General features: G+C 42.2%; 1 protein-coding gene across 4 annotated transcripts in view; it reads left to right on the top strand.

Moving 5' to 3' along the window:
- LOC112234558 (dachshund homolog 1) overlaps nucleotides 1-21270 on the top strand; it is a 260077-nt gene that overhangs the window by 214329 nt on the left and 24478 nt on the right. For all 4 annotated transcript variants that reach the window (XM_024402737.2, XM_024402760.2, XM_024402751.2 and 1 more), the window contains one exon: nucleotides 13621-13766. In XM_024402737.2, coding sequence (XP_024258505.1) covers nucleotides 13621-13766 — 146 coding nt within the window. The remainder of the gene's footprint in view (nucleotides 1-13620; nucleotides 13767-21270) is intronic.

Below are 21270 nucleotides of genomic sequence, written 5' to 3'. Positions count from 1 at the left end.
CATGTCACATTCCGGGGCTTGTGATGGCTAATGATAGGTAGATAGGTAGTGAGCATCTTTGAAGCCCCCCCCCCGCACAACACCAAGGACACTAGGTTATAAAAAGAAGACTGATGCAGAGCAACTCAGTGGATTGGGCTAAAGTAAGGAAAATAGGGAGATGAAGAGAAGTCACTTACAGGGGAGATAGCTGAGTTGTAATGATACTCTATGTTAATTGAAAACCCATCCATGTCTGAAAAGTGTTTAGGTCGAAATTGTCGAGGTTGTGTAACGGATGTGAAATGGCTAGCTAGTTAGCAGTGGTGCGCTCTAATAGCATTTCAATCGGTGACATCACACGCTTTGAGACCTTGAAGTAGTGGTTCCCCTTGCTCTGCAAGGGCCGCAGCTTTTGTGGAGCGATGGGTAATGATGCTTTGAGGGTGACTGTTGATGTGTGCAGAGGGTCCCTGGTTTGAGCCCAATTTGGGGCGAGGAGAGGGACGGACGAAAGTTATACTGTTACAGTTGCATTTCTGTACCAACCTCAAGAAACAAAGAAAAGTAGTATGAGGCATATAAAAACAACCGTACCTTTTATCAAACACTAGTTAGAGCATTTGAGTCCTATTGAAACAACCTTACTTCATACCATTTGGTATAAGGCAAACATACCACTGCACTACTACTCATAACCAAATACACTTAGGAAAAAAACTATAACTTTTGTTTCGTTCCTCTTTGATGTTCTTCAGGATTTGGTGTTCTCTACTGTATTTCAGCTTCCCCTGACATCATCTCATGTTTGATCAGCTGTTGAATTATCTAAGTGATAGTGCCTATGCTGCATTCCATCAGTCATACTGTAGGTAAAGTACGACTGCCGCCAGAACAGGTCTGCGAACAGGATATATCAGGACATTTAGGGCAAGGCGCTGACTTTAGTAGGTAGTGTCTTACATAGCTCAAACTGTCATCTAAATTTATTGGAGGCAAATGTTTGAATACTAGTGTTTTAATACTAATCTTGGTTTCATCAGACCAGAGAATCTTGTTTCTCATGGTCTGAGTCTTTAGATGTCTTTTGGCAAACTCCAAGCGGGCTTTCATGTGCCTTTTTCTGTGGAGTGACTTTCGTCTGGCCACTCTACCATGATGGCCTGATTAGTGGAGTGCTGTAGAGATGGTTGTTCCTTCTGGAAGGTTCACCCACCACCACAAAGGAGCTCTGGAGCTCTGACAGAATGTCGGGTTCTTGGTCACCTCCCTGACCAAGGCCCCTATCCCCCGATTGCTCAGTTTGGCCTGGCATCATTCCATTTATGATGGAGGCCACTGTGTTCTTGGGGACCTTACACAGCCTGGAGGTGTGCTGGGTCATTGTCCTGTTGGTAAACAAATGATAGTCCCCCTAAGCGCAAACCAGATGGAATGGCGTATCGCTGCAGAATGCTGTGGTAGCCATGCTGGTTAAGTGTGCCTTCAATTCTAAATAAATCACATACAGTGTCACCAGCAAAGCACCATCACACCTCCTCCTCCATGCTTCACGGTGGGAACCACACATGCGGAGATCATCCTTTCACCTACTCTGCGTCACACAAAGACACGGCAGTTGGAACCAAAAATCTACAATTTGGACTCATCAGACCAAAGGACATTGCTCGTGTTTCTTGGCCCAAGCAAGTCTATTCTTTTTGGTGTCCTTTACTAGTGATTTCTTTGCAGCAATTCGACCATGAAGACCTGATTCATGCAGTCTCCTCTGAACAGCTGATGTTGAGATGTGTCTGTTACTTATTTGGGCTGCAATCTGAGGCTGCTAACTCTAATGAACTTGTCATCTGCAGCAGAGGTAACTCTTCCTTTTCTGTGGTCGTCCTCATGAGAGCCAGTTTCATCATAGCGCTTGACGGTTTGCGACTGCACTTGAAGAAACGTTCAAAGTTCTGGAAATGTTCCACATTGACTGACCTTCGTTTCTTATAGTAATGATGGACTGTCATTTCTCTTTGCTTACTTGAGCTGTTCTTGCCATAATATGGACTTGGTCTTTTACCAAATAGGGCTGTCTTCTGTATAACACCCCTGCCTTATCACAACACAACTGATCGGCTCAAACACATTAAGAAGGAAAGACATTCCACAACTGAACTTTTAACAAGGCGCACCTGTTAATTTTAACATGGCGCACCTCATGAAGCTGGTTGTGCCAAGAGTGTGCAAATATTTCATCAAGGCAAAGGGTGGCTACTTTGAAGAATTTCAAATGTAAAATATATTTTGGTTTGTTTAACACTTACTTGGTTACTACATGATTCCATATGTGTTATTTCATAGTTTTGATGTCTTCACTATTATTCTACAATTTAAAAAATAGTGGAAATAAAGGAAAAACCCTTGAATGGGTAGGTGTGTCCAAACTTTTGACTGGTACTGTATGTCATTATATTAACATGCATATAGACAATATCATATAGGTCATTATTAATTCCCGTTAGGCGGTGGATGTGTGTGTTTCTGAAGAGAGATCTCAGGATCAGTGTATCATATCTGTTCTGAGCAGAATGAATGCTGCTCCCTTGTCTCCCCTGACAGCCCCTCAGACGCTTAAGGATTTTATTTCCTCCATGCAGACTTTCCATCTGTGTGACTCTACCCGTGGCCTTGAGAATACGTTTCAATCTATTAAGTCAAATCAAAAGAGTCATTACTTCAAATTGGTGGGGGGAGAGGGAGAAGGGGATAAAGATAGGTAAAGCAATATAGAGAGAGAGCGAATGGGGATTTTTTAATTTGTTTTATTTATTTAACCTTTATTTAACTAGTCAAGTCAGTTAAGAACAAATTCTTATTTACAATGACGGCCTACCCCAACCTGGACGATGCTGGGCCAATTGTGCGCCGCCCTATTGGACTCCTGATCATGGAAATGGGGGGAGAGAGAGAGGGAGAGAGAGAGAGAAATAGGGAGAGATAGAGTGACACACTGCATTGGTTAATACTGGAAATGTGCAGCCCATAGGGCAGTTGAAATGTAATGATATCTCATGAGAAAAAATTAGGATGTAACTTTCCCAAAAGTCATGGTAATTATCAGTGTTTTGAGGTCCCAAATTCTAATTAAATGCCTGTGGAGAGTAATGTTTGGAGGAGAGCGTTTAGGAAACAAGGCCCACTGGCCACACAGATTATCTCTCTCTCGTGCTCTTTCTATCTCTCTCGCTCTCTCCACATACATGGGTTTGTGCAGCAAGCGATTTCATCTCTAAGTTAAAGGAACATTAGGGATAGAGGTAGAAAGGAGGGGGAGAAGGAGAGAGAAAGAAGGGAGAACACAGGGCTTGATTTTCCTGCTGTGATAAGAGGGTGGTAGCCAAATGTTACCTGTGTAACCTGTGCCAAAGCATCTGGGGCTCTTGACTTTGTCCCCAGCAGGGATGGAGCACTTTCCTCCTCCTCTGCCTCCTCCTACTCATCTTCTCTGTCTTGAAAAGGAAATTAGTTAAAAGGTCCAATGCAGCCGTTTGTATTCTAATATCAAATCATTTCTGGGTAACAATTATGTACCTTACTGTGATTGTTTTTAATTGAAATTGTCAAAAGTAATCCAAAATAGTTTCTTAGCAAAGAGCAATTTCTCTCTGGAAGTGTTCTGAGTAGGGAGGGGAAAATTAAAAACTAGCAATTTGGAACTCTCTTTCTTATCGGTCTATTAACTGTCACCAGGCAGGCCAAAACTCCATCCCACCACAACAGACAGACATTTAAAAACGGATTTCCAAACAGCTCTTAGACTAAGAGGTCATTATCATAATTTTCACAATTTGACAGTATTATTCCAACCTCATAGCGTGGAAATATATATAAAACACAGGGAAATCACATTATTGACTGCTCTGGGCCTCTGTGTGTGTACGTTTGACTGCATATCTGCATGTGTGCATGCTTGGTCCTGCATGGCTTCATTTGTGTTTGTGTGCACATGTGTTTGGAGTGGTGAAAGACTACATAGGGAAAGACTATGTTTGTGCATATTCTAATGAATCTATGTTGCTTATTTCACGTGCGTCTTTATTTCCTTCAATATTCCACAAAAGCATAACATATCTAAAGATGAAATCCACTTTATCGATTGAAGCAAGGTTCATGTACATTTGTTTCGGGGCTAGGTTTTCTTTGACAAGGTGAAGGAAAAAAACAATCTAATCACTACCGCTACAGTCTGCAGTAGCGTCGTCTTCTATTAGCGGGCAAAGAGGTCACAGCCACTCCATTTGAAGGAGGACAACTTCCTCCCTCCTCAGCCACTGCTGGCAGGTCAAATAAAATCTAATTGTGCCTGGCTGAAAGCACACCGCCCTGCTTTGTGTATGTGCCGCTGACAACCTCCAGGTTTTAGCGCTCCATTATCCTGCTGGGAGGAACACACCGTTTGCAAGGACACAGGCTTAACCTGTCAATATATCACACTGACTGCTCTGGCCCCAGCCAAATGCACAGGCTGCAGAGAGAGACTGTTTCTCTCTCCCTTGATTTGCTCTCTCTCTCTTTCGCTCAGTGTCTCTTTCTCTATATTTTATCTCTCTTTCTCTCGCCCTCTCTCCTCTTTCATACTCGTATCTGTCTACCTTCCCCAAATCTATAATTTTATCTACTCAAACACAGGAACCAGAAAGCATATGGATTCAAACACAGGAACCAGGAAGCATATGGCACATTTTCAAACTCCCAAGGTCAATTATAGCTATTATTTATCCAAAGATTGTGACTACATTTCCCAAAGTTTCCTCTAGATTTACCACAGATTGCCAACGCATGTCTGTTGCACCCCCCTCTAACTTTCCCTTCCCTGCGACCATCAAACATTTCAAAGGTTTTCAAGTGGATTTTTTAAAATCTCTGGTTAACATACGGCATATCTTTTTCTCCCTCCTTGACATCGCTTGGTCAGAGTGCCACTCCTCGCACAACACAAATCTAATAACATGTAAATTGGAGATAAGCCCAGATTCCTCAAAGTTATATATATTTTTTGCATCTGTAGTTTGCCAAGTCAATTCCTTGGCCCCCTGTTTTAGAGGCACCACAGCACATGGAGGAGTAAGAAAATAAACTGGATAGGTGATTCATCATTGCTATCCCACTGTCAAGGACTCCCACTGCTACTATTGAGGGCTGGATGCAAGGAGAAGAGGGAGGGGGGGTATTTTTAAATGATGGCATTTCATTCAGAATGCATTGTATTTACTTTGTCCCAAAATGTTATTATCCAGCTGAAACAATGTTATTTGTGACATGGTTGACCTGAGAGAGGGGGGTTTGTTCCATAAGTATTTCACAGCGGAGGCCCTATGTAGAGTAGCCTACATACAGCACAAGAGACTGTCACAGCTGCTGCTGGCAGCGCTCACTAGCGGAGAAGTATCACCTGGAAATTCGGCACTCCATTCCAATCGGCTCCATCACTCCAGCGTCTCTCGCCGTAATTGAGTTGAAGTCAATGATGCCGGAGTGATGGTGAGGAATAAACATGCAAACACAGCAGGCTAGGAGAGCCAGAGTAGAGGAGAGAAGGGGAGAGGTATGGGGATGGGGATGGGAGAAAATGAGGAGAAGGGAGGAAAAGGTCTGGTGAAAGCACCTGACTAAGAAAAAAACATCAGGAGTTCTGATAAATATAGTGAACAAATAGTGATTACTTTATATTGATTGAATTATCAGTGTATTTGCTACCAGTAAAAAGACAGCTCAAGCAAAACAAGAAAAAGATTACTGAATCAGCCGTTTATTTGCTTCCACCTTCCACCTTCCACCTATCTTGGTGAAAATGAAATTTACTCTGACAAGCGTCGCTGTTCAGCTCTGTAGTTGTGAGTCTATATCGAACAAAACACAAAGCTGTTAGCTTTTCCCTTGCTGTGTGACAGGTTGTTTCCTCTGCAACAAAGCGATCAAATATTCTCTGTGATCTGCCTTCGTATTGCAGGAGGGTAGGCCTGCTGAGTGCAAAGCCGGAGTTTGTTAAAGCAATGATTTATGATGAATGCCAACACTAAATAAGGGACAAAGTGCCCACAGTACAAATCAATTACAAAGCTACAACAACAGGCCTTCTCTCCCTGAGGTCTACTAGCTTCGGCTGCAGTTATGCTGATTTTATTGGACGGAATATTTGCAGCGTTTGGCAGAGGGGGAGGCTATGTTTAACGTGTAATGTAATAAATGCAAATGGTAGATGTTGTACATGTATATGAACAACATCACAGGTCATTGGAGTTCGGTGGTTATGTTATTGTTGGTGCCGCTTTAAGGCATTGGTTGCCATTCCAATGATGTGCTCTGCCAAGTATTTTAAATGATATTATAGTTTTTTGTAACATTTCAGTATAACGGTTCAGTAAAGAAGAAGTAAAAAGAAGAAAAAAAACATTTAGTGTAGCTCTTGTTATATAGGATATCATTTTTTCATATGCTCACTTATTCCACAGTAAACCAGTAAAAACACAAACAACAACAAATTACCACAGAAGTGACTTCTTAAAAGTAGGCGATTCATAATTGTTTTATGAAGTTAATTTACAAAACAAATTTCAATTCATCCATCCATTATTTTTTTTAATCAATATTTTATTGAAGAAATTATATACAACACTTTCAGAACATTCCCTATTGATCCCCAAACCTCCCTGCCCCCCCCCCCTTCTCAATGCCTCCAACTCACTCTCACCCTTAAAATGACAGAGTAACAGATAATATAAATCAAATAGTAAAATAAAATATTTATAATAACAATAATAATAAAATAATAATATAAATAGTAATACAATGTTCCTATATTGTGCATGACTTTTAGAAACACCTTATTACAAATATTTTACAGTTTGCAGACACCATATTACACGTACTTAGCAGTTGAAATACAATACCAATAGGACACGTGCATATGTGGAATAAAAATTTAAAGGATTCCATAATAGGAGAGGAAGGAGAACAGAAGATCAATGATATCCTGGTTGCAAATGTGTAAAAACATTCTCTACAGACACCCCTAATAAAAAATAAAAAATTCTAAGCATAACATCCCGTATCCAAGACATGGCTGATGGGAGTGAGTGGGCTTTCCAAAGCAGGAGTATTTTACTACGAGCAATCAAGGAGCCAAAGGAGATGACACCAGTCTGTTTATATGTGAGATTCACAACTTCCTCAGCAATCCCAAGTATAGCGATCTGAGGAGATGGAACTATAGTCATCTCCAATACCTCAGAGATTGTACCAAAGAACAATTTCCAGGATTCCGCCAACATGGGTCATGACCCTAACATATGGATCAAGTTAGCTGATGATTGCGAGCATCTGTCGCAAGAGTCTACCACTTCTGGGATAATCTTGGCTAGTTTGGTCTTGGTAAAATGTATCCTGTGGTGGACATTACATTAAATCAGGCCTTGCACAGGAGGTGAAAGAATTTACTTTCTCCAGTGCTTTTGTCCACCGCTGATTAGAAAATGAAACCCCGAGTTCTGCTTCCCAAACAGTCTTAATTTTGAGCAAAGCTGGACTATTTCCTGGCAATAACAAATCATAAAGAAATTATATGTGTCCCTTTGGCCACATCAGGCAAAACAGTCAATGCCATAAGCCAGCAGAAGTCTTGGTAATGTAGAAGAGTGGGATTGAACAAAGTGACTTAAAAATGTCTAAATAAATACAATTGCTGCAGATTGAAAGTGGTATTATAGCTCATTAAAACTGGCAAAGTTACCATTAACGTTCAAATCTTTCAAAAATGTCAGACCTTTCCTATTCCAGGATATTAACCCTGAGTCAAGTTTGGCAGGTGTGGGCCTCCCATGTGGCACAACGGTCTAAGGCACTGATCAGTGCTAGAGGCGGCACTACAGATCCGGGTTCGATACCGGGCTGTGTTGCAGCCGGCCGTGACCGGGATCCCCATGAGGTGGTGCACAATTGACCCAGTGTTGTCCGAGTTAGGGTAGGGGTTGGCCGGCTGGGATGTCCTTGTCCCAATGCGCTCTCTAGTGACTACTTGTGGCTGCCGGGTGCATGCCCACTGGCTTCGGTCATCAGCTGTATGGTGTTTCGACACATTGGTGAGGATGGCTTCCGGGTTAAGCGAGCAGTGTGTCAAGAAGGAGTGCGGCTTGGCTGAGTCGTGATTTGGAGGATTTGGCTCTCGACCTTTCCCAAGTCCGCATGGGATTTGCATCGATGTGACAAGACCTGTAACTACCAATTAGGGAGAAAAAGGGGTAAAAAGTACACAAAAAAACAACAACAAAATAAAAACCAGCTTTGCTGTAAAGGTAGAGAAGTCCTGTTCTAACAGTGAATGAAGAGATCAGGTGATATTATATTCCCTGGCACCTAAACCCTGCTTTAGATAAGTCGAAGGGCAGCAGAGATTGTGTTATACCCATAGCCAATTGATTAATAGTTAAGCATTAACTTTTCCCTAAATTCAGTTTGTACCCTGATAAAGTTCCAAAATCTTTTAAAATAGATAAGATACAAAGTATAGGGTCCGAAACAAAGAGGAGGAAATCATCGGCGTAAAGTGACACTCTGTGGTCCTAATCCCCTCTCCTAATACCTGAAAATAGCAGACTGTTCTTTAATGCAAAGGTGACAAAGGTTCAATAGCAAGAGCAAAGAGGAGGGGCGAAATGGAGCATCCCTGATGTGTGCCATGGGTTAAGGGGGAAATTTGGAATGAAAAGAGTTAGTGCATACACGTGCCTGGGGAGAGGTGTGGAGTAGCCATAACCAGGATGTAAATGTATCCCCAAAGCCATTTTAATTGTAAAGAACAGAAATTACCATTCTACTCTATCAAAGGCATTCTCGCATCAAGAGAATCTACCACTTCAGATTTGTTTGGAGAAGCTGGAGAGTGAATGACACTAAGAAGTCTTTCAGAAGGAATAACGGTCCTTATAAACCCAGTTTGGTCCTCTGATATCACAGTTTGTAGGACCATCTCTAATCTACAAACAAGCATCTTTGCCAGACTTTTTACATCCATGTTAAGGAGAGAGATCAGTTGAAATGAAAAGCAGTTGGTTGGATCTTTGTTTTTCTTCAATGTTGAAGAGATGGAAGCCTGAGTAAGAGTATGAGGTAGTGTACCCTGCTGGAGTGAGTTTTCAAAAATATCTAATAGCAGAGGGGTTAGTTGTTCAGAAAAATTATTAAAAAATTATTCGGGTAGCCATCTGACCCTGGGGACACAGTTTATGTCACCCCCAAATATAAAATACTGTGTGTTTAGATTGGAGAGTGAGGAGAAGAGTTTCTTCATGACTTTGATTTAATCCCATTTTGGGGAGTACACACTTACAAGAAGAACTGGGATTCGCCAAACTGTGCCAGTCACTATTACGTAGCAGCCATTGGTATAATAGGGGACCTATGTTGATGTGAACTGTATCTTTTTCCTTATGAGTATCACTGCACCTCTCATTCTAATTGTCACGTTCTGGCCTTAGTTTTTTTGTTATGTCTTTGTTTTAGGTTGGTCAGGGCGTGAGTTGGGGTGGGTTGTCTATGTTCAATTTTCTATGTTGTGTTTTGTGTTTGGCCTGGTATGGTTCTCAATCAGAGGCAGGTGTCGTTAGTTGTCTCTGATTGAGAATCATACTTAGGTAGCCTTTTCCCATCTGTGTGGTGTGGGTGATTGTTTCCTGTTTTGTTGTTTGTGTCACCATTCAGGACTGTTTCGGTTTTCATTTCCATTCACTTTGTTATTTTTGTATTGAGTCGTGTTCAGATATTATTAAAGTTTCATGGACACTTACCACGCTGATTATTGGTCCAATCCTTGCTACTCCTCCTTAGAAGAGGAAGAGGATAGCCGTTACACTAATGTTACATTTAGATTTTAAAAAATGTGCACAAGCCATGGCCTAGAAATCTATGCTGGTAAGTATTATGTACATGTGTTGAAAAAATATAATATCTGCTTTCAGACTCTTCAACGAAGAAGAGGCGGGGATAGGTTCCTGGGCATTGGCCTGCCAGTGGCTGTGAATGAAAATCAAATCAGAACACCATGCGGGAAAGCGACCTGCTTATGTTTGTGTTTGGGCCATACTATTTAGCTCACGTGTCAGTGCAGAGAATAGAGACACAGGTTACTTACACTTCCCCCAAAAGAAACAACTGAAGACGCAGTAGAACTCAAAGGTTAATGGTTAAACGGTTAGGATAGTTACATACATTAGCCAACCAAGCGACACCAAAACAGGTAAAGGAAAATGTTCCCATAGTATAAGTAAACATATTAATGGTTGTAACATGAATGTTGGCTACACTTAACTTTAGCTGTGAATTCACGCAAGCGATCCTTTCTTGAGTGAGTGGAATGATCAGACAGAAATGATGAGAAAAGAGATTACATCTTTTCTCAGTCCTAGGCAATCCATCAAGTTTGTGCCAAATGAAACAGGAATGAAAAGTTATGTACATTGCCAATATGGTCTTTAATGTAGTCAATATGATCCCACTGTAAGGCTCACGTGACGTTAAAATTCCAACTTCATATGCGTGAGGAACACAGTTATACTACCGTAGAAAATAAGTAAACAAGTGTGACCTGTTTAACCACAACACAACCAGAGTTTCATGTGTCCAGCCAGTTGGCTATTTAAAAAGTCAGTAGGAAGGCATCACGAGTGGCACAGCGGTCTAAGGCACTGCATCGCAGTGCTTGAGACGTCACTACAGACCCGGGTTCGATCCGGCCGTGACCAGGGGTCCCATAGAGCGGTGCACAACCAGCATCACCTGGGTTAGGGGGGGGGGTTTGGCAAGTGGGGCTTTATTTGGCTCATCGCGACCTTAGCGACTCCTTGAGGCGGGCCGGGTACCTGCGAGCTAACCCCGGTCGCCAGTTGAACTGTGTGTCCTCCGACACATTGGTGCAGCTTCCAGGTCAAGCGGGCGGGTGTTAAGGAGCATGGTTAGGCGGGTCATGTTTCGGAGGACGCATGACTCCACCTTCTCCTCTCCCGAGCCTGTTGCGGAGTTGCCGAGATGAGACAAGATTGCAATTGGATATCATGATATTGGGGAGAAAAAGGGGGTAAAAAAAAAAGTAAATAGGGTTTGTACAAAATAATCCAGTGTACTGCACATATTGTCTGATATTCCACTTCGGGGTGCGCATAGTGGGATAGTTCACATATAACTCAGCTGAACCGATGCTGGTTGTAAAAGGACTCAGCCTCTGCTGCTGTGTTGAACTTGCGCTCCATGTCCTGGTAGTAAAAATGCAGCTCTGCCAGATGGCGGAGTGTAGAAAGGCGGAGTGTAAACTTGATGCCCCCCTGTTACAACTTTCATTTAATTGAATTCTTGGTGAGTTGAGTGTAGGAACATTTTATTCCCCTGATAGAAAAGTTTCTTGCTAACTCCAGCACCTGTTCCTTCTCCTGGTAGTGGAGGAATATCATTAGCATTGGATGTGGTCACTCACCCTTCGCCAGCCTATCTCTCAATGAGTGGTGCACTCTGACCAGCTCTGGCAGAGTTACGAACGTATCATCGCCCAATATTTCCAAAATCAACTTTGACATGAAATCTCTTGCAAGCGTTCCCTCACAGCCCTCAGCTCCCTCACAGCCCTCAGAGTCCTACCACTCACAAGTTATTGAGAGCGATTTTCGAGGTCGTCCATTTAGTCTTTTATGATGGCGCACAACCACCGTGGCTTCGAGGGTGTCAGCCTGTCACTGTGGTCAGAAAGAGCCTTCTTTATGTCAGTCAGACGAAGGCCATATGATTCCACTGTCAGACGAATCACGTCCAGCGATGATTGTATGGGCGAGAGGGACATTGTTAGCGAGGTTTCCATCTCAGCTAAGAGGGCAGCACGGTTCTTCTCCAATTCGGCCACCAGGGAGGAGATGGTCAAGTTGTCTTCGCTGGTGGTAGTCGTTTCCGCCATCATTGGCTGATTTTGCAGTGAGTTGTTTGCTAAAGTTCCTGGTTCCCCCTTCACTTTATTTTTCACAGACATCATCTACCATTTTAACTTAGTAAATCTGCAATATGCAGTAAAATGGTTATTTAATGGCGTATTTAGTCATAAAAACAATTTTAAACTCGGGAGCTCTCTCAAGTCTGCTTCAGTCAGTCGCCATCCCAAAGTCTACATCCATCCATTCAAATGAATCAACAGGAATGAAAAGATACAAAAAGAGAGGAGTAAAAAAAAGAAGAGAAATGTTGTTGACATCCCCCACGGACCAACATTGCATACTTCACTTTTTCCGTCTCCAAAAAAAAACAAAAAACTGTGGATCCACTGCCTGCCAGTGAGTCCATGTTTCCAGGGCATTTGCAGATGTTCAAAATAATCTCCAATGTTTTGGCTCTATCTGCTCTGAGGATGGGTGAAATAAATACTTTAAACTAATTAATGGCCGACCAGCTGTTCCTACCACTTGGCTGAATATTGTTAGGAGGAGAGAGAGAAAGAGAAAGAGATAGAGACTATGTGGAGGGAGAGAGGGAGGAGGGAGAGAGAGAGAGAGAGAGAGAGAGAGAGGAGAGCGACTGTGAGGAGGGAGAGGGAGTGTGGAGGGAGAGAGACTGAGGATGGAGAGAGAGAAAGAGAAAGAGATGGAGAGAGACTGAGGAGGGAGAGTGGAGGGTGGAGGGAGACAGACTGTGAGGATGGAGAGAGAGAAAGCGCGAGAGAGATAGGAGAGACTGTGTGGAGGGAAAGAGAGAGGAGGAGGAGGAGAGAGAGAGACTGTGAGGAGGGAGAGAGAAAGGGGCGAGAGAGATAGGAGAGACTGTGAGGAGGAGGAGAGAGAGAGAGCTTGCCTGTGTTTGTGCAGGATCACTCTCACACATAAACATGTATGAATAGTGGATGAGAGGGAAGAGAGAGAACCTGCACAGAACACAGAGAACCTGCACAGAGTGCAGTGTTAAAAGAATCAAAGTGGATTTGATAAAAATTGAGTTAACAAGGAATTGATGGCACATAATATATAATTTTGAGGTGTGTGTGTGCATGTACGCATGTGTGTTTTTTGTGTGGTGTGTTTGTATTGTTAGTGGTTGACTAAAGGCTTTCCAGACATAAACATAATGTGGCTGGTCTCTCTCTCTCTCTCGCTCTATTGATATATATATTACTTTCTCTCTCAATAATGTGTACATGATGCCATCCTATAGGTTTGACAGGCACCCGTGCGTGCGTACACAAAGGAACCTGAACCACCTGAGGTAATTGAGCTCTGTAGCCCTGCTTCCCTCTTATTTGGGAATGCACATTATTACATCCATCACGGGGAAAAGCTGAATTTATTTCCTGGATGGATGTTGGCTTAGAGCCTGAGAGAGACAGTGTAGGGTAGTCAACCTTGGATCTTCTCCTGTGATTTAAGAAGGAGGCGCATATTTAAAGAAATACTTTTGAGATTCACCCCTGGACTGGATTGTCTATCAGAGTGGACCTGAGAGCTCTGATTGCCTGAATCTTAGAGTTTACTACCTATATAAACACTGTTGTGAACGAATAAGAGTCAATCTTCTGTTTAAATACACAGCAGGCTACTTGTCCTGACTTGTTCTGTATTCTTGTTTTGGGTCTAATTCTAGACGACAATCCAATGTGCACCCCGACTGCGAGAGACAGCTACGAGAGGCTGTCATTGACTGGACAGGGTCTACCACCTGGCTTCCCTTCGCCATTCCTGTTCCCAGACGGCCTGTCATCAATAGAGACTCTTCTCACTAACATACAGGTACAGTGGGCCTGACCAATGGAGGTGCTCCTCACTAACATACACTTAGGTCTGACCATTAGAGACTCTCACTAACATACAGGTACAGTTGGTCTGACTAAGAGAGACTCTTCTCACTAACATACAGGTATGCTATAGGCCTTATTCATTGACAGGGTATATACAGTGCATGTAGGTCAGACCAATATAGACTGTTCTCACTAACAACACACAGGTACAGTGGCCTCACATTCACCTTAGTAATATACTCCTCACAATACAATTATGTCTTACAAATGCTCAATACAGGTAGGCCTTAGCAATACTATGCAGGTTCAACTTACCAATACTCTACAGGCAGGTCTTAGCTATACTCTACAGGTAAGCATTAGCAATACTCTACTAGTAGGCCTTAGCAATACTCTACAGGTTTGCCTTAGCAATACTATATACAGGTAAACCTTAACGAATACTCTATACAGGTAGACATTAGCAATACTATATATGTAAGCCTAACTAATACTCTATACAGGTAGACCTTAACAATACTATACATGTAAACCTTAGCAATACTATATACAGGTAAGCCTAGCTAATACTCTATACAGGTAGACCTTAGCAATACTATACATGTAAACCTTAGCAATACTATACAGGTAGGCCTCAGCAATAGTCTACAGAGAATCAATAGAAAATATCCTAGCTAATACGCAATAGAGTAAAGAAAACATCAGTTAGTATAGCCATTTGTCTGAGTGCCATTTAGCCTGCAACTGTAAAGACTAGGGCCAGAATTCACAAATCATCTCAGGATGGAAGTTCTGATCTAGAATCCATTCCATAATAATCTTATTCATTGTGATCTGAATGGTAAAACTGATCACAGGTCAGAGCTCATGCTCTGAGACACTTTATGAATAGGGACCCTGAAGTCAGTAGTGGTGAGCCAATAGTGCTTTTTGAGGTCGGTTCTGTTTCAGTTAAATTATTTTTTTTCTATTTCGGATTCCATTCTTATATTTATTATGATGACTTCATTATTTCATTCCAAGTCATCATCTCATCTCTATAGAGCTGCTGCTATCTGACAAAATGCCTATTTAAGTAGTTCAAAAATAAATAAGGCATATTTTTATGACTGCTGACTACAAACTATCAATCACTTAGATCATGTATTTTAAGCTACTTCGCGAAGCATCTCCTTTCTATCCCTCTCGATCGCGTGTTCTTTACTCTCTGTGTCCGTGGCTATTCCACACAGACCGGACAAGTAGGCTGGCGTGTTATGGATTATGGTCATTGTAGTTCATTATCAGGTTTTCTGCACTAAACTACAGTACCAGTCAAAAGGCTGGACAAACCTACTCATTCAAGTGTTTTCTTTATTTCATACTATTTTCTACATTGTAGAAAAATAGTGAAGATATCAAAACTATAAAATAAAACATATGGAATCACAAGGGCACAACCAGCTTCACGAGGTAGTCAACTGGAATGCATTTGAATTAGCAGGTGTGCCTTGTTAAAAGTTCATTTGTGGAATTTCTTTCCTTCTTAATGCGTTTGAGCCAATCAGTTGTGTTGTGACAAGGCAGGGGTGTTATACAGAAGATAGCCCTATTTGGTAAAAGATCAAGTCCATATTATGGCAAGAACAGCTCAAATAAGCAAAGAGAAAAGACAGTCCATCATTTCTTTAAGAAATGACGGTCAGTCAATGTGGAAAATGTCCAGAACTTTGAACGTTTCTTCAAGTGCAGTCTCAAAAACCATCAAGCGCTATGATGAAACTCGCTCTCATGAGAACTGCCACAGGAAAGGAAGACCCAGAGTTACCTCTGCTGCAGAGGGTAAGTTCATTAGAGTTACCAGCCTCAGAAATTGCAGCCAAATAAATGCTTCACGTAAGTTCAAGTAACAGACACACCTCAACATCAACTGTTCAGAAGAGACTGCGTGAATCACGCCTTCATGGTCGAATTTCTGCTAAGAAACCACTACTAAAGGACACCAATAAGAAGAATGGACTTGCTTGGGCCAATAAACACGAGTAATGGACATTAGACCGGTGGATATCTGTCCTTTGGTCTGATGAGGTCAAATGTGCGATTTTTGGTTTGTGAGACTCAGAGTAGGTGAACGGATGATGTGTGGTTCCCACCGTGAAGCATGGAGGAGGAGATGTGATGGTGTGGGGGTGCTTTGCTGGTGACGCTGTCTGTGATTTTTTTCAAGGCACACTTAAGCAGCATGGCTACCGCAGCATTCTGCAGCGATACGTCATCACATTTGGTTTGCGCTTAGTGGGACTATAATTTGTTTTTCAACAGGACAATGACCCAACACACTTCCAGGATGTGAAAGGGCTATTTGACCAATAAGAAGAGTGATGGAGTGCTGCATAAGATGACCTGGCCTCCACAATCACCCGACCTCAACCCAATTGATATGGTTTGGGATGAGTTGGACCGCAGAGTGAAAGAAGAGCAGCCAACAAGTGCCCAGCATATGTGGGAACCCCTTCAAAACTGTTTGAAAAGCATTCCAGGTAAAGATGTTCGAGAGAATGCCAAGAGTGTGCAAAGCTGTCATCAAGGCAACGGGTGGCTACTTTAAAATATATTTTGATTTGTTTAACATTTTCTTTGGTTACTACATGATTCCATATGTGTTTTTTCATAGTTGTCATGTCTTCGCTATTATTCTGCTACGTAGAAAATAGTAAAAATAAAGAAAAACCCTTGAATGAGTTGGTGTGTACAAACTTTTGACTGGTACTTTATGTAGAATATTGGCTTTTTGGAAACTAAAACTTTCTACTATGTCGCACAGATCTGATCTCTAGAGAAACTGCGCATCAAGCTCACGGAAAAAAACAACGTCGCTCAATTAGTTGTTTAAAAACCGACATTTCGTTCAATCGCTCAGCACTAGCAGTCAGAGAGATAAATGCCTTGGCGTTCTATATCAAAGTGTAATGATGTGGATACAGCACTGCCCTGCTCACTGCTCCAATACTCCAATACGTGGACATCAGAGCACAGTGTCCTCCAAGGTTATCCCTTTGATCTACGCGTTAATTAGAAAACCACACGCACAGACACACACAGCTCCAATACTTGAGTAAGTCATCTCTGATAACGATCTTGGTGTTTAATAGTAATATACAAATCAACAAAATGAAACTGAGCAGAAAATTGAGATAAAGCAACTTAGTCTAAATTGGGGTCACGGGAACCAACAATTAGTAAGCTATAGCCCACTGCATTTGGAGAGTAATTGTTGTAAAAACGTACGCTGCACAGAATGGAGACTATAATAATGAGTTGTCCTTGTACAGTAGGAGTAAAGATGCTTGTATATCAGTGGTGATCATTCAGAGATAATTAGTCTCGGAAAACCCAGACCTAGAGCAACAGCAATAGGTCTGAGAAAGATGGGGAGTTTTCTCTTCATCTCTCCCAACAAATCACGAGTTTGAGTAGGTGGGGCTTAAAATGTGGACAGGAATAGTGCTCTTAAAAAGAATCACCTCGGAAACATGTCAGAGGCGCTGACATGCAGACGCAGATAGCTAGACTAATTATAGCCACAGTCGGTCAGTGGTGGAATGCTAACTTTAGCAATCATGGTGCATGCAAACTGCTCACGTGCAAAATACACTCATTGAAAATATCCTCAGAGCTCTCTATCTAGCTAGCTACCAATTTTGTATCCGGTGGGAACGTTAAACCAGGGCACAAAAGGATAAGGCTCTGGGCGGATTTCCTGTGAGTCCATTTCCAACTACCAACTGGACATTAGACATGTATGCTGGAACATTGTTCATGTGTGAGGCAACCTGTCTGTCTTGGGAGACTAGCTGTATTGATATTTTACTGTGTATCTTTCCTATCATAATCTTCTTCAGTTTAGTGTCAGAGGTTGGATAAATCCTTATAGGAGGGCCAAAGAGGCAAAAGGAGTATAGATTGGAAGATGATAGAAAAGGCCTCAACATGATCCTCCCCCATTCTCCCCTGTACACCTGTATTTCACCACTATGATCAAGAGGTGTCAGATAAATCTGTCACTCCTTCAAATCAAATTGTATTGGTCACATACATATATTTAGCAGATGTTATTGCAGGTGTAGCAAAATGCTTGTGTTTTTAGCTCCAACAGTGCAGTAGTATCTAACACACTTTAGAAGAAAACTATACACTGAGTGTAAAAAACTACGAATACATTCCTAATATTGAGTGCTTTCCTAATATACATTCTTAATATTGCCCCCTTTTGCCCTCAGAACAGCCTTAATTATTTGAGGCATGGACTACAAGGTGTCAAAAGCACAGGGATGCTGGCCCATGTTGACTTCAATGCTTCCCACGGTATTCCAATGCTTCTGAGTTGGATGAAAAAAATAAACATAAGAATCCCAGTCAGAGCTCCTTTTTTTCATAGTTCGCAGTTGTCTTGAAAGCACTGAAGTCTGAGATTTCCGTGTTCCCAGTTCTGAGTTCCCAATTGTTTTGAACGCGGCATTTATGCTCAGAGGGAGATGGCAATGTATTCCCTTTGAGTCAGGAACCAAAACCAGTGAAGATATTGTCTGCATCATTCAGTCACATGATAGCTCGATCGGCTGTTCGATTTCACTGACCGGCTTGTCAACTGAACCAGGATCAAGGTCATACGGATTGGGAAGTAGGTTCCAAAGTGCTCTTCCAAGCGTTGGAGGTGAGCAATCGTCACTCGTGACACTTATGGTTTGCTTTTGAAAGACTCTCTCCAATAAGAATTATTTCCTCTGAATTCACTGCTTTGGTCACTCATCTATAGTATGTTTTTGTATTTCTCCTGCATGCTTGCGTTCAGTTCATTCAGTTTCCCAAATATGTCTGTTACATAGGCAAGGAGACACATTTCCTTTTCATTACACAGAAAATAAACTAGGTATTTTTTTACTTCCATTGTGAATGACAGCAGTTACTCTCTCAATGCGAAGAAATCTTTCCAACACTCCCTCTAGATAACCACCAAGCCTCAGTGTGAGAGAACATTGTCCTCCTCTGATTCCATATCTCCACACATTTGCAAACAGGAGTGTGCGCAGTGGATGTGGTATGATGTAGTTTATAATCAAAGTTACCTGCTGCAGTATATCTCAGCTCTTTTGCCACCAGTTGCTCTCGGTGTATCATACAATGTGTCCATATGGCAGAGGGAAACGTTATTTTTTCATAACTAGAGTGCAGAAGCCTGCCCGCCATTCCGCCATAGATGGAGCAAAAGCCCACCATTCAATCTCATGGAATCTGTTTTTTGTCAATAAAGCCACGCAGCACACTGTGTCATTTCATGCTCAGTAATTGTGAGACAGAACAATATGTCTTTGTGAATAGCATCCCCTGACTTGTATAGCGAACAAAAGTCAATGCAAGGGTATCTCGGCCCTCACAGCTAACGTCCATTTGGAGAGCATAAGATAGGGAGTTTTTGAGTTGTTCAGTCAGAGTTTCATCTTTATTGCTAGCAATAGCATACATTCTTTGTTTATCTGACAAAGGTATTGATGTGAGTTTTTGTGCCTCTGCCTCCCCACACATTGTTTTCACCATATCAATTGTGGTCAGTAATATCAAAGTCTCTCAATAGTGCGTGGTTTCCTAGTGTAGCAGGCCTAGGTATTCACCATGGGAATGATTTGAAATCTTATCAGAAACATGTTGGGTCATTTTCAAAGCTTTCTATTTCCTTTCAACTGGTCAAGCTGATGTCATTTTGAAATTTTGCACGGAAAATATTTCCTGTTTTTTTAGAGTAATTGCATTTTCTCCCTGGTCCCTAAAAGCCTTTGCTCCACAAAACAAGTGGAGATCACAGAGAACTTTACAGATTTCAACTAAAATGAAGCATTCATTCCATCGATTTAATATATTATTCTGGTGAGCAAGGTTTTATTTAGTTTTCGACAGCAATATATAATGACAGAAGAGAAGCTGCATGTATCTAATTGTAAAGAATTTGACCAAAGAATTGCCTACCAAAATGTTGGAAATTATATGCAGAAATGTATCTAAATATATCAGGCAAAACAAATCCTGCATCCTCTGTCAAAAAATCGTTCCACTGTCTCAGACTGTAGCCTAAAGCGCATTTTCTATTTTAGGGGGTTAAGGTCGGCTGTGTGCCTCAGATTTTCACTTCATCATACATAGGCGGTTGCGGATGGGTTATTAGTAATTGTGAACAAACAGCTATCCTGTTTACTACTTCGCCTTATGGTCCGGTCCAACCACACTTGCCGCACATCCTCAAATTGATGTCACGGCCAGTTGGTGTGTTGCCGGTGTTTTTGATTTGTTTGGCTTGTGAATTCTTAGCTTGTTTTAGTCTGTTTTTAGCCTAGTCTATGGTCATTTTATTTCTTTGTATCGTTTGGGTCAACATTTGGATTGCCGTTTTTTTATCCATACTGTCTTACAAGCTCGTGCCACGATTAGCCCCTGTGGCTGGGACCGCTCCAACCTGACCCGAGCTTGGATCCTACTTGGCTACTAGCTAGCAGGCTATCAGTGCTAGCGTACCTGTGTTTTTACACATGGCTGGGCCAAAATGCGATAAGTGCGAGATGATTTCCACTCAAGAGAAGAGAGAAAGGGTGAAACTGATGCGACGGGGGTTCATCTGCCCTAAATGTATCACCATCAAGCGAGGTTGTCCTGTTGTGTAGCTCAGCTGCGGCAGAAGCAAGAGAAACCAGCCTCCCCAGGCATAGGAGGAAGGGAGGCTGTCTGGCCGTCCTTTATCTATCCTGGAATATCCGATCCAGCTATCAAACAGTTTTGCCCCGATGGAGGCATACCCGGGAGTCAGCTCTGATCCTGGGAATTTTCAGCCGGCAGCCGGCCAGTGGCAACAACCGCTGTCCATACCACCGGCCTACAGTGCCTCCCAATGCCATCCACTGCTCCCACCATCCCTGCCCGAGGCAGTCCCATCCCCCCCGCTTCCTTCTCCATTGAATTCCATCACAACCACCATCATTGTGGGCAGCACGATGGTGAGAGATTTGTGTCTGTCTACAGTCTGCGGACCGGCTAAGGACCACTGTCACCCATGCACAGGTGTCCGAGACATCAACTCCCTCCTGCCCACAGTTTTGGTCAGTTGAAATCACATAGAGGACTTGGGCTGTTGCACGTAAACATGCAAAGTTTGATTTCAAAGTTGCACCTGCTTGATGTCTGGGTGCATTATACGAGCCCTGATATTCTGGTTCTCACGGAGACCTGTCTCAAGGTTTTGATTATGTATAAGGACATTGAAATTGCTGATTACAACATATTCAGATGTGATAGACTGAAAAAGGGTTGATGGGTGACGCTATACAGTATGTGAAATCGACTCTTGTGGCATCATCGACTCTAAGTGTCACTATCGCCAAAACGTATGAGTGTTTGGTTATAGATGAGACCTTAGGCCAAAACATGTACACTATAGAGTGCATTTGGAAAGTATTCAGAATCCTTCACTTTTT

The sequence above is a fragment of the Oncorhynchus tshawytscha genome, linkage group LG03 (assembly GCF_018296145.1).
Source record: "Oncorhynchus tshawytscha isolate Ot180627B linkage group LG03, Otsh_v2.0, whole genome shotgun sequence".
In the NCBI taxonomy this organism is placed as follows: domain Eukaryota; kingdom Metazoa; phylum Chordata; class Actinopteri; order Salmoniformes; family Salmonidae; genus Oncorhynchus; species Oncorhynchus tshawytscha.
The sequence above is the reverse complement of the archived record's forward strand: the minus strand, read 5'-3'. Positions and strand labels throughout refer to the sequence as shown.